This window comes from Pteropus medius, unplaced genomic scaffold, assembly GCF_902729225.1.
Source record: "Pteropus medius unplaced genomic scaffold, Ma_sr-lr_union100, whole genome shotgun sequence".
In the NCBI taxonomy this organism is placed as follows: Eukaryota; Metazoa; Chordata; class Mammalia; order Chiroptera; family Pteropodidae; genus Pteropus; species Pteropus medius.
In genome coordinates, this window is record NW_024345481.1 from 4,959,655 (window position 1) to 4,973,159 (window position 13,505).

At 50.0% G+C, this 13,505-nt stretch overlaps 1 protein-coding gene and 1 pseudogene across 1 annotated transcript; one reads left to right on the forward strand and one right to left on the reverse strand.

Annotated features, from left to right (window-relative positions):
- Positions 1 to 9,004: 9,004 nt before the first annotated feature.
- Positions 9,005 to 9,123, reverse strand: LOC120611484 (uncharacterized; annotated as a pseudogene).
- Positions 9,124 to 12,094: 2,971 nt separating this feature from the next.
- MAS1 (MAS1 proto-oncogene, G protein-coupled receptor) lies at positions 12,095 to 13,072 on the forward strand. Its single transcript, XM_039873938.1, has one exon. It carries the CDS (start codon positions 12,095 to 12,097, stop codon positions 13,070 to 13,072), a length of 978 nt encoding a protein of 325 aa, XP_039729872.1.
- The last annotated feature ends 433 nt before the right edge of the window (positions 13,073 to 13,505 follow it).

Sequence of the window (13,505 nt, forward strand, 5' to 3'; positions counted from 1 at the left end):
GTTTCCCTAGGAAGCTTTGGAAGGTGTGACTTGACTTATGGAGATGAAGCTAGAACTTCCTTCCACACTGGGACTTCGGGGACCACAGCCTTCATGTCCTCGGGCTCCTCTGGCTCTGTTACCCCCTCTCTGGACAGCTCCCCCTCCCAAACTCTCCTTACCTCTCGAGAGGGGGACGATTCCGCACAAAGAAGAGCCAGGCACAGGAATAGCCAACCTATTTGTGGCTTCAGTGCAAGCAGTTTTATTTTTACAGAGAGTTGCTGTATTTTCTCTATGTGTAAATCATTATCAACCACAAATGAAGCTCCAGCTTCATCTGCAATAGTTCCCGCTTTTGTCAGCGGTGCCAGTCAGTCCGAAAACAATTGGCAACTTGTACCAAAGAGAGAGAGCGCCATCCCTTCCAGGCTCCCCTGACCAGCCACCACCCCTCTGCCTCCTCTACCTGCACACCATCTGGCCTCTCCAGCTTCCTGGCTGCTCGTTCCTCATTCACCTTGTGACTGCTGTCATTTTCCAAATTGGGTGATTTGTTGTTCTCCGCCAGTGTGCACAGACTTCTCTGTTCTGTTAGGAGCTGGGAAAAGCGAGTCAGTGAGGCCCTCTGTCCCGGTGACTAATTAGTGTCGTTGGAGTCTTCCTTCCAGTTGGTCACTCTGCTCCGGGCTTCACGGCCCCCATGAGGACAGGGAGAAGTGTTTGCAGAATCTGGACAGTCCCTGGGCTTCTGAGAAGCAGCAAGTGTAGAGCAGAGGCTCAGGGCAGGTCCTCCATCCCGCCTCAGTTCCTTTCATTCCTCCTTTCCTTCGGGGATCTCTTCCTTCCCAGCCGTGACTCTGGAACCATCTCAGCCAGCCTGTCCCTCCTCATCGCATTTGCTCCCGTGCGCCTGATCCCTTTGCACTCAGCGCCCCTTCCTTCCTGCCTTGCGGTTTGCCTCAGCCGGTCTGGTTTTCTTTTCCGTTTCTGATTACCCCCTGGGAATTGTAAGGTGCTTCAGGAGGCTGGCTTCTCCCTGGGATCATCACAACCAGGTAACAGAAACATACTTCCAGCTTCCCAGGACGGAGGTCACCTGATTTTCGGACTTGCTGCTCGGCCCCTGCCTACCTGGTGGACGCCCCATCCTCACCACATTTTCCCTGTGGCTTGAAGTTCCTTAGGGGCAGCCCCTTTCTTCCCCCGCCCGGAGGACAGCACAGGTCCAGCTTCCTGCAGGAGCCGGGAGCCGTTTGGCTGGCCTCTGGTCTCGCCGCTTAAGAAAACAGTCTGAGGAAGGCTTCATATTCGGGTTCCCAAGTCTGCTTTCCCACAGAGTCTGAAATGGCTTTCTCCCCCTGTTCTGATCTCCCTTGTCCCAGGGGTCTGTGACTCCTTTGACACAGTAGCCATGAAGGAATACTTCTGACAAAGAAGAAATGCTATAGTGAGTGGGGGTGGGTCTTTACGGCCGGGCTTGGCCCGTCGAGCCATCCAGGGTCCTCCTGCTTGGCCTTGGTGCCTCCACACTGGGGTCTGTTGGGAAAATGGACAGGGTTCCGGGGAAAAGTGACTGACTGAGTGGGTGGAAGTCTCATCTCCTGGGCTGAGAGGCGATCTGGGCTTCACCGATGGTGTCCCCTCACCCCTGGGGCGCGCTGCCCGGCTTCCTCCCCCGTTGCATTCTGCTTACACACGGAGGTGGGCACGAGACCGAAAATGGATATTTAAGTGCTGAACAGTGCGTCCCTCACTGTGCATCTCACTTAATCACTGCACCTTCTTGCAGTGAGATGATTAGCTCCATTTTACAGGTGACAGAACTGAGTCTCGCAGGGCTTGGCAGAGCCCATGCAGCTAGCTACAGGCTGAGTCAGGGTTCTGAGCTGGTCCCGTCTTTCCGACACACATGCGATTTTGTCCTCCCACAGAGCAGTTCTCTGGGTCATGTCTCCTCAGCCCTGTCTGACCCTGGTAGTTCACCCCGCATCATCGTCAGCTTGTTCCCACTCTGGATCAGCGTGAAGATTTTCACTTGTGTGTGTCACCGAATGATGCCATTTGAACACAGCTTCTGCTGATAAGCGTGGGACCATCTGCTTGGCACATCTCAAATATTTTCAGCAGTGGGAGAGCAGCTCTGATTCCTTTGGAGAAGGGAAGCTGCAGCATCCTTGGAGAAGATGTTGGGACTGGAGATCCTGCAGGCTGGCGGGGCGGCGGTGCCCGAGGATGCAAGGGGACAGCCTCCCTGCTGCCGCTTTTGACCCTCCCTGAGCGAACGGAGCTAGTGAGTCTGCACCCCACTTTTTCATTGTTCAGCTGCCCTTGACCGTAAGATTTTCCTACTTCAAATAGCTATTGCCCGGGCAACTCTCTCTGTGCTGGTTGATTTTACGGTGTGTTTGACATTCGGTGTGTGTTGGCAAAGACCTCTGTGTCCTCCTGCCTTTGTTTTAGAAATTTTGCTTCTTCGCTGAGTTAACGGTCCCCAAACATTTTTTTTTTCCAACTTCAAGGTTGAAACTTCTGCATTAGCTTTTTCTTTTTTTCTCTTGGGGTGGTCAGGGGCAAGAATTTTCAGATCTATTCATGGATCTGGTGGACCTTGAGGTGTTCAAGGTTGTTTAGTTAGATGTTATGAAGAATGAAGGAGTTGGGGTTTGAAAGGATTGTCACCCTATGTGATTCCCCTGGGGAATTCACTTGATTCGAAGCAGTTGGGCATAGCCAGAGGCAAGCTAGGTTCGTTTTCCTTTGCCTTTTCTTAGTGGGCACAGGCATCAGTACCAGGCTCTGTGGTTTGTAAACTCTGGTGTGCCACAGCTGGATGGCCAGGTGTCTGTTCAAAGGAATCTCCTGCTCAGTCTCGATCTTTGATATTTCCCAGACACGGTGGGCGGGGGGAGCTGGGAGGATAACGCACAGGGTGTTGTTTGACTGCTGTGCACAGCAGTGAGAGGCGGTAACGAGCCTGTACCTGGAGCACGGTTTCTCAGCCTCAGTGCCACGATGGTTGGGCCGGATAATTCTTTGTTGTGGGAGCTGTCCTGTGCACTGCAGGATGTTTAGCAGCGTGCCCCCTAGATGCCAGTAGCCCCCATCCTCTCGGTTGTGACAACCAACATCTCCAGACATGCCAAATATCCCCTAGGGAAAAATTCCCCCCTCCTGTTTGAGGTGGGTGCTCTAAGTTGATCCTGCTGTACACAAGAGGTTTCTACTTCTTTATGCAGGTGGCTCACGTGTTAGGAAGATGGGAACGAGGCGTTTGGTACCAGGACAGATGTTCCTGCCCCCGCATATCCCAGTCGGTTCCCTTACCTACCGTGGAGATTCCGTCTCACAAATGGGTTTCTGTTTGTCCAGGTCGCTGCACACACACACCCACGGAAGAATTTGCCCTTTTCTCTGAAGCTGCACACCTGGAAGTCCCAGCCTAGGGTCAGGCCTCTCTTTTTGGTTGCCTAGGAACAAGACAAGGTTTCATAAGGCTCAACCTTGAACCCTAGTTGCGTTGGCTTTTCTCTCTTTCTCCTTCCTTCCTTCCTTCCTTCCTTCCTTCCTTCCCTTCCTTCCTTCCTTCCTTCCTTCCTTCCTTCCTCCCTTCCTTCCTCTCCTTTCCTTCTTTCTCAGAGTGATGGGAATCCGGAACCACGTATGGACTGTGGCCAACTAAATGGGAATATGGAAGGAGGTGTTTGTTTCTTAGATCCCTAGAGAAAACTTCAGCAAGCATAAATGTATAGTATTTAAAACTTTCTGCCTCATCCCTCAGTAAAGCTGAGAAACCCCACTACTCTGCTTTCTCTGATTCTGCTTACTTTTCTATCAGCCCCACTGCCCATCTGTTCCTCTCGTTCTCGTCAAGAGGTAAATGCACACGGCAGTTTTGAGCAGGTCAGGACATGGGCTCTGCAAAGCCCACATCCCTAAACATCTATGGAAACCACCATGCTTGGTTTCCCTGCGGGCCGATTCATTGTCTCAGTTTGGCATTTCCATGAGACTCGTACTGGCTAAGTGCTTTCCAGTCTCTAGTTTCTCTTGTACCCCAGCCTTCTGCCAGCTGTGCAGAGGAGCTGAGGTCGGAGGGGCTGAGCTGCTTTGCTTAGGACTCACATCCGGTGGTCAGTTTGATGGAAAGAGTGGCTGCGAGGCAGGGCCGGCTTAGGCACAGGCAGAATTGCAGTCACCTCTGCAGTGTAATTTGAACAACGTCAAACCTCTCCTCTCAAACGTCTCTTTCGCATTCGGATGCCATACTGCCGAGAATTCTTTGGATTTTTGTGCGAGGGGGGTGGGTGTTACGTGTACCCTCTGCTGTGGTCGGCCTGCCTCGCCGTGGCTTGTGTGAAGGATTGGAGTCTGAGCAGGGGAGGAACATTCACGTGGGGGGGCAGTGAGCTGGGGTGAGGGCGGCGATGGCGACATAGGGGGTGGAGGGGACCTCGTGCCAGATTCGGAGCTTCCGTTGGGTGAGAAATGTGTCCCAGGGCAGGGGCAGGGGCAGTGGCAGTGGTGGCCTGACGTGAGGTGAAAGAGCCCAATAAAGTGACAGGACATCCACGTGGGGATGGGTGACAGGCAGTGGTGGATGCGGGAGATCGTGTATCTATAGGTGGATTGATCAAATGAGTAAATATGTTGAGGATAATGGGGCCCAGGTTTCTCACCATCAGAGAAGGGAGATACAAGTACAGAGAGATAGGGAACAAAATTGAACTCAGTGGTGTTGGATCCAAATTGAAGATATTGGTGCGAATTCATTGATATTCAGTATAAACAGCTGACCCTGAATGACACAGGGCCGATGGGTGCCAACCCCTGCACAGTCAAAAATCTACATATAACTTCTGATTCCCCCCAAACTTAACTGGTACTAGTCCACTGCTGGCTGGTAACACGAACAGTCGATACTGTGTTCTTCTTATAATAAAGTAAGCTAGAGGAAAGAAAGCATTATTAAGAAAATTATAAGGAAAATACATTTACAGTATTTATTGGAAAAAATCCCTGTATAAGTTCAAACCTGTGTTATTCAAGGGTCAATTGTATATGGAAAGATACAGAGATATAGATGTCAGTGTGTGTACGTAGGACTGTATTATGTGTTTATATACATATACTCCTTAGCTCCATCCACTGAGGAGGCCCGGGAGCAGTGACACCCCAATAGCAATGGGTACACCCAGCACCCAGACCTTGGCTTCTGCATACCCTTTCTCTACTAAAAGGAACCAGGGCTCCTTGGAGAACTGGCTGGTGCAGGGAACATATGAGACGAGCAAGGCTTGGTGAAACATTAAGGTTTTTCTCTTGGAAGACTGGGGGTCCCAGAGGGAGCACAGAAAAGCAAGTCTGCTTTCTGTTTTGGATCAGCTGAGGCCGGCGTGCCGCCATGGGAGGCCCCCTGGGAGATATCCAGGGCTGTTGGTTACAGGATCTGATATTCTGGGGAGATGTCTCAGTTATAGCTATAGATTTGGATTCATGAGTACATAGTGATAGCTGAAAAGAGGGGGTCACCCAGGGGCAGTCTCTAAAGTAAGAAGGGAAGAGGGCAGGAATGGAGGAGCCCCTGGTCCAAAGGGCAGTGCACAAAGAGACCCAGGAAAGGAGACCGAGAAGAAACTGCGGGAAGGCAGGACGAGAGCTGGAGGGAAGAAAGCAAGTCTAGGCAATGGTGTCGTCTCAGAGACGGCGGTGGGGAGAAGAGATGCAGTAAAATTCCACAACGCACTTGCGTGGGGGGAGGGAGGACCAAGGCCACGCCTTCCTCCCTGTTGGAGGACTTGTCCGAAAGCTGGATGCTGACGAGTGGGCCAGCTGACTTCTGTTACCTTTCAGTAGAAGTGTTTGTTAGTAGCAGTGATGACCATGAGTGACTCCATCTCACAGAAGAAACTGCGATCAGAAGTAACTAGAAACAACTCACTTCTGTTTGTTTTTATTGTTATGGGTTTGGCATTGGGCAGATGGTGCTTTCATAAATAAAAATCCATCCTCTAATAAATAACATCCATCCTTTAACAAACCAAAGGCCATCCTTTGAGGCTTTTAATAAAGATCATTAGTGACGATCAAGTTGATGATGGCAATGGTGTCTGGTGACATTAAGGCCATTGTTAAATGTCCCAGAGGTCCTACTAGCCACATGTACGGGTGAGTGAACTTCACACATAAGTGACTGTTGACAGAGGACAGATGCTGGGTGTAGAAATAGGGCCCCTGTGGGCAATCCAGGCTCTGGTTCAGGCTCACTAAATATGAAAGCTCAGCTGGCTGTGAGTTTGCTCCCTCACCCTTAAAATAAAGGGAGGTTCACAGTATCCACATGATTCCTTCAGCCTTTAAACCTCGAGGGTCAGCGGAGTCCAGGCAGACTGGGACCAGTCAGGAAGAGGTTTTAAAAAGGCCCCAAGCTGCATCCTTTTACATCTTCTCTAAAATCTCCCAGTTTCTGGGGAAAAAAAATTTAGAATGTGACAAAGTGTTATATTTACAAAGAATTCTTGCAACTCAATGAAAGAAACAGGCAAAAAAAAAAAAAAAGAAAGAAAGAAAGAAAGAAAGAAAAATAATCAAAAATAATTGACCAAAGAAAAACTATAAGTGACCATTAAGATGAAGAAATATCCAAACTCATTAACACTCAACTAAAAGCAGATTCAAACATGAACCTTTTAATCACCATTAACTTTGGGAATTAAAAAAATAACGGAATTGTGGAGGAATAAACGTGTATATGCGCTGGGGGAGAAAAAAGATCTATATACTGTGATGTCGGTATAATTGGTACAGTTTTTTGGAAGACAATTTGTTAATATAAAATCTTGAAAAATATTTATATCCTTTGATCCAGCAATTCCACTTTTAGAAAAATGTTTGAGGAAAATAGTTAAAGCTGTGTATGAAATCTATTAAACGTTCATTACAATGCTCTGCTTTAAAAAAAAAAAAAGTGAAAAATCAGAAGCAACTGATACGTCCAAGGTTAGAAGGTTATTGAAATTATATTATGGTATATCCAAATATTGACTATTAAAGCCAAGTTTTTAAAGTATATGCTGACAAAAGATATGTTTACAATATGATATTGAGTAAAAAAAAAAACCAAGATACCAAAACGCATTCTAAAAATGCAATCTCAATTTTAAAAAAGAGTGTGTGTAAGACATAAAAAAATAGACTAAAAGAAAATATCCCAAAATGTTAAATCAGTTTAATTTTGAGTAGTGGTTTTATGTGTGATTTTTCCCCCCTGAATTTTCCAAATTTTCTTCAACGAACTCTTATTGTTTTATAATTAGAAAAAAAAGGCAATAAAAATAGTCCCATTTTATGTTGAGATTACACAGACTGTAGAAGGAGCCTGCTGGGGTGAGCGGCTTTTTCCAGAAACCAGCCCTTGGTTCAATCAGCACCCTACCCTCGGCTGCCTTATTCACAGTGGAATTTCAATGCGGAGAGCACAGGGGGCCTCACTCTGCTCCAGCAAAGTCACAGTTAGAAATTAAACAAGTCTCCGGGGAAGAAAATAAATCCCCTATAACATCAGGGAATACGATGCCTTCAGTCCCTTAAGTAGGAGGCGTTAGAGGCAAACTAGCCTGGAAAACATGTGGCAGAGAGGCTACGGCAGGTAAGGTCTTTAAAACAGGCCTGGGCCCCAGGGCAGAGTGAAGGGCTCAGGGGTGAGGAGGGGCTCCCAGCTGCGAAGCTTCATCGTCCCCGAGTAGCTGGGAACGGCGGCCTCTCTCGCCCTCTCTCCGGCTCCCTTTTAGTGGTCTGTGAAGTGGGGGTTTCAGACTTTTTCAAAGTGAGAGACTGGCTCAGCGTCCAGAGAGAAGGGAGGGCCTGGATTCCCGCCTGGCTGGCTCTGGGATCAGGATCCAGGTGAGCCTTCGGGCCAGGTCACCCTGCAGGGACCTGGGAGCAGCAGACACGGTGACCCTGTGTGCTGGTGTGTGACGCAGTGGCTCTGAACTTGGCCCGCTTATTAGTCCTCAGTTTTCCCTCTATAAAGTGGGGGTAAGAACACCTTCCTCACCAGCCTCCTGAGCTGAGTAGAGGATGCAAAGCTGGCGTGGGGGTAAGAAGCTCGGACCCTCGAGTCTCACTCAGTGGCCTTGTCGTGCTTCCACCCCAGGGACTCTGTCGTGAGAAGGAAGAGAGGATGGGAAGGTGCTCGTGTGGCGTGCTCACCGGGAACGTGCCACCGAGTCCTCGACTTCTCGTGCTCTGCTCCCAGCTGAGGTTCCCACAGCCATGTCGCTGTGTCACGGGGACACGGGCTGTTAGGATGAGCTCCCCTCTCAACCCCGACTGTCACTGCTGGTCCCGTGTGTTGCCTAAAAATGGAGCTGTGCGGAGCCGTGGCTTGCGTGTCTGCACAGAGAGCTCACAGTGCTAGGAGCGAGGTCCACACAGCGGTTCATTCTGTCGTGCAGTTGCTTCCTCTCGGCGTCACTGAGAACTCACCGTGTGCCGAGCCAAAATGAAATTATTCTGGCCCATCCTGTTTTGTCAGCCAGCAGCAGTCACCCTTCTATTCTACCCTTCCCAACCTCAAACGTCCTTGTCATCCACTAATGAAGATGAACAATAAGCGAAGTGACTGAGGAGCCGGGAGGAGCAAAAGGCTTGGGGGGCTGGTGAGGAGGTAGGACCGGCTGCGTTCCAGGCACGTCTTGCCAGCTGCTGTTTCACTTGAGGGACCGAAGTCCAGTTTGATCTGGTAAGACCGGGAATGTGACTTTTAGCCATGTGTTCATTTAAATAACGCATCACTATAACAAGACACTTTGGAGAGTTATCATTAGTTTTTAATGAGATTAGTTTTAAGGGGATTTTTAGTTGCTTTCCGATCACATCATGATCAAAATGTGCCTCATCTGCAATTCACGAGTTATGCTCTGTTAGAGAAACTTTTCTTCATTTAGGCGAGGCAACTCTTGGTTGACCTCACAGATTGCAAGGACCTCGTCAGCTTACAATCCCTTATTTATTTATTTTTTTACGCCTGCAGCACCCGGTCTTCCTAGGTGGTCTCCCATCCAAATACTAACCAGGCTCGACCCTGCTTAGCTTCCGAGATCAGATGGGATCGGGCTTGTTCAGCTTTGCGTGGCTGTAGACTAGAGAATTTTTTAATGAACTGCCTCAGCCTGGGCTTGAGGCAGTGGCTTTCTCTCACGGGGAACCAGAGAGCCTTCTCAGGGCCATAGCGATGGGCTTTATGTCTTGGGGGAACTCAGTAAGGATTTATCTAACGCCTGCGCTGAGTGTTAGGGACCCAGACGTGAACTAGATAAAGTCCTCTGTCTTCGAAGAGTTTGCCATTTAGCGGGGGAGATATTTTAACTTCACAAGAAGGAATGTGATGGCTGTGGAGGTAACGAATGGTAACACTAGGGTGGGCGGAGGGCTGTTGAAAAAGGAAGGGGCGGCAGTGTGGGAAGCTGGGAAGGATGGGCTGGTGCAGGGAACAAGGCAAGCGGGAGACAGGAGCCCCATCCCAAGGCCAGAGACACAGGAAGAGGAGCCGGCGGTCAAGGTCGCTTCTGCATCTGAAATGTACAATCAGGCAAATGCACCGTACTGAGTAACGTCCTAAGGATCTCACGTATGTGTCTAGCGTTCTTTGTTTTGTTACGTTCAGCTTGTTTAAGAAACGGAGGCCCTTGAGAGCAGGGTGTACAGGATGAGCACACCTGACTCTGCCCCTCTCCGTGTCCTCCCGAGGCTCATTCTCGGTGCTCGCACGCTGACCGGGCCCCACCCTCTCCCAGATGCCACCTTCCTGCTCCTGGCCTCGCTCATTCGCAGTTTATCTACACGGCTACCTCACATGGAAAACTCGGTTCACTGCCTCCTCCCTGTCCCTTCCCCCTCACGGTCACCGAGGCCTGACCGGCCTTCTCCGAAATGTCCCTGGAACTCATTCTCCCCTTCGGCTGTCATCCTAGTTATTATTTCTCCCCAGGACAATTTCAACAGCCCCTGGCTGGCTTCCTTGCTCCATCCCGTGTCCCCTTGCATCCTGCCTCAGGCGACAGCCAGGGTCAACTTTGTAAGACACAGTTTAGGTCCTATCGCAGCCCCCCGTGGAAAGCTTTCATAGCTCCCCAGTGCACGTAGCAGTGTTTTTCAAACCATGGCCCTCGACCTGCCTCCATCAGAATCCCCTGGACTATGAAAATTCGGAGTCAGGGCCCCACCCAGGCTTCCTGAAACAGCGGGGCTCTGGAAGTTTCATTGTTGATAAGCAACTCCGGGCAATTTTTAAGCTCTAAAGTTGGGTAAACAGAGCCTGAAGAATAAGCATGACATTTGACAAAGTATCATAACCAGGCTTTGCTCGCCTGCTTCGGTCCAGGCCCTCATTTCCTTGTAGTTATACCTCCAGCCCTCTGTACCACCCTCCTCAAACCCCGTTCGCTGTTGTACCCCAGTGCCTGGCAAGAAGTTGGCACTGAATGAATATTTGATGGGTGAATTTGGGGAACATGGCTGTCTCACCTATGAACTTCTAACAAAGCCCTGTCTCTACAGCAAGTTTTCGGGCAGCCATGTCATAGGTTTGTGAGTTCTGGTCTTTGTGTTGGCCTCCTGGGGGTATTGGGGTCTATATCTTCTGTCTAATTAGAACATGAAAGAAGAATCTGCCCCAGTGAGAATGATTTCCAGTATCTCATCAGAACAGCCGAGGGACGTGTTGCTGGGGACAGGGGTCAGGACAGCTGAGGTAGGGACATCCCCGGGCTTCTGGATCACACCACTGGGGACATAACTATCTTTTTTTTCCAGTTTGCCTGCTAGTCCAGGTACAGTAGTACTGAGATCAAAACTCAGTGCCGGTGCTGGGGTTCTGTTGACCCCCACCCCGGAAATGTCTCAGGCCATCAGAGATATTCAAGCTCCACGAACTATCATATCTATGTCCTGTTCAGAGCAAAAGGCAAGTGTCTGCTAATTTAAAATATTGTTTCAATCCACTTCCTCAAGCTTAGTTATGTACGCTTGTAGGGGGCTCTGGTCTGCAAGGACAAAGTTCAGAAAGCGAAGAACGATATTTCGGCAGCCCCCAAAAGATGCTTAAAAAAAAAAGCCGAGAACGAGTTGGAGTTAGAGTAAGGGAGATGATGGCCACTGGCCGCCTCCCTTTTCCTTCCCCTTGTGCTGGAATTAACTTATATAAATATATATGTTATATAAGAGGAAGAGGGTGGGCAGTGTGCAAATATTTATTTTGCAATTCGGAAAGTGTGAGGGGAAGTTTCTGAGAATCTTTGCGTTGCAGTCTAAAATATTTAGCGTTTTTATTGGCTTTATGGCAGTGCTTAGCTTAGTGTCTGTCAGCGGCGTCTTTCTGCGTGGCTCGTCCCACGGCGCGTGGGCCTGTGCACGCATCTCGCTCGGGCTCGCCGTCTGCCATCTGCGCAGCTCGCCCAGGCGCCCAGCTCTGTCGCAGATACTGAGACCACATGAAATAGATGCCTTCTACTTTTCACAGCCTCGAAAACATTGGTACCCTGCTGAACATAATTTTTCTAGCGATTCCCTCTCGTTTCCCTGTCCCTTGTGGTACTTCGCGCCTTAAAAAACGACGACCACATTGCCCAACCGTGTATGTGTCATCGCGTTTTAATGGGCGAACCCTGACCATGTGCCGAGTTCCCTGGGCCAGGAGGCGGAGGCGCAGAAGATGAGGTGATTTCCAAAACGCCATTCGGAAACCTGGGCCAGACCGGAAATGGACGCCGGGAAGCTCGGCCCTTTGACACTGAGCCACAAGTAACTAATACTGCGAAGCTGAGAGATCTGAGGGTGATCAAAACAGTTAAACCGGTTCTCTTCCGGGTGACGTGTCTAATTGTGTCGTCACTGGAAAGAGAACTGTATAGTCTGCGAAAGCTTTTTTGGGGTGACGGTTACACGTGTGCAACCTTTTGTGTGATCGCAACCCTTGCACGATCGTAACACGAAGGCCATGACCCGCAGCCGAAATCCTCCCGTTTACTCCAAGGCATCGATTTTAATTGTTTTTTTTTTTTTTTTCACTTATTTGCAGAACACTTCCTGAAAAGCCCCAGCCCGAGGCCTCCTTATGGACGAGTCGAACATGACATCTTTTGTGGTCGAACAGTCCGCGAACGCCTCGTCCGACGGGAACGCCTCCGTCGGGGACCCGCACCAGAAAATCCCAGTCGTGCACTGGGTCATCATGAGCCTCTCCCCGCTGGGCTTTGTGGAAAACGGAATTCTGCTCTGGTTCCTCTGCTTCCGGATGAGGAGAAACCCTTTCACGGTCTACATCACCCACTTGTCCATAGCGGACATCTCGCTGCTCTTCTGCATTTTCATTCTGACTGTCGACTACGCTTTAGATTATGAGCTCTCTTCTGGCTATTACTACACAATTGTCACCTTGTCGGTGACGTTTCTGTTTGGCTACAACACAGGCCTCTACCTGCTGACGGCCATAAGCGTGGAGAGGTGCCTGTCGGTCTTGTACCCCATCTGGTACCGGTGTCATCGCCCTAAGCACCAGTCGGCGTTCGTCTGCGCCCTCCTGTGGGCGCTGTCCTGTTTAGTGACCAGCATGGAATATGTCATGTGCATTGACAGCGAAGGGCAGAGTCACTCCCGAAGTGACTGCAGGGCGGTGATCATCTTCATAGCTGTCCTGAGCTTCCTGGTCTTCACCCCGCTCATGGTGGTGTCCAGCACCGTCCTGGTGGTGAAGATCCGAAAGAACGCGTGGGCATCTCACTCCTCGAAGCTGTACATGGTCATCACGGTCACCATCGTCATCTTCCTCATTTTCGCCATGCCTATGAGACTCCTCTACCTGATGTACTACGAGCACTGGTCGGCGTCTGGAAACTTCCACCACGTTTCTCTCCTCTTCTCCACCATCAACAGCAGCGCCAACCCCTGCATCTACTTCTTTGTGGGCAGCAGCAGGAAGAAGCGGTTCAAGGAGTCCTTAAAGGTCGTTCTGACCAGGGCTTTCAAAGATGAAATGCAGCCCAGGCGCCAGGAGGACGGTGGCAATGCCACCGCCATCGAGACCGTCGTCTGAGGGAGGCAGAGGGGCACGGCAGACGGAAACGGTGGGACGCAGGCCATCCGTAGTTTGTGCTCAAACTACAACCTAAGTATCTCCTACATACGATCCAGAAGGACACCCCATCCCACATGCATGACATACTGACTAACCGCGGGATTGCCTAAATACGGTGCCGTACCTCGGTCATGTCTGTACCTGTCAAAAAAATGCTTTCTCTCCCTCCTCAGCGGCTCCCCGCAAACTATAAAACTTATTCTAGTGGGCAGGGTGGCAGATGTGTACGTGAAAAGGTACCAAAAGCATGTGTTGGCTCTTGAGGCGGTGGAGCGTTGTAGCAGGAAGAACATGCGTGTCGGAGTCAGGCTGACTGTCACTTGCTTCCTGTGTGACCTCAGGCAAGTGGTTTAACCTCTTGGAGCCTGGTTTCCTCACTTGTAACATGTTT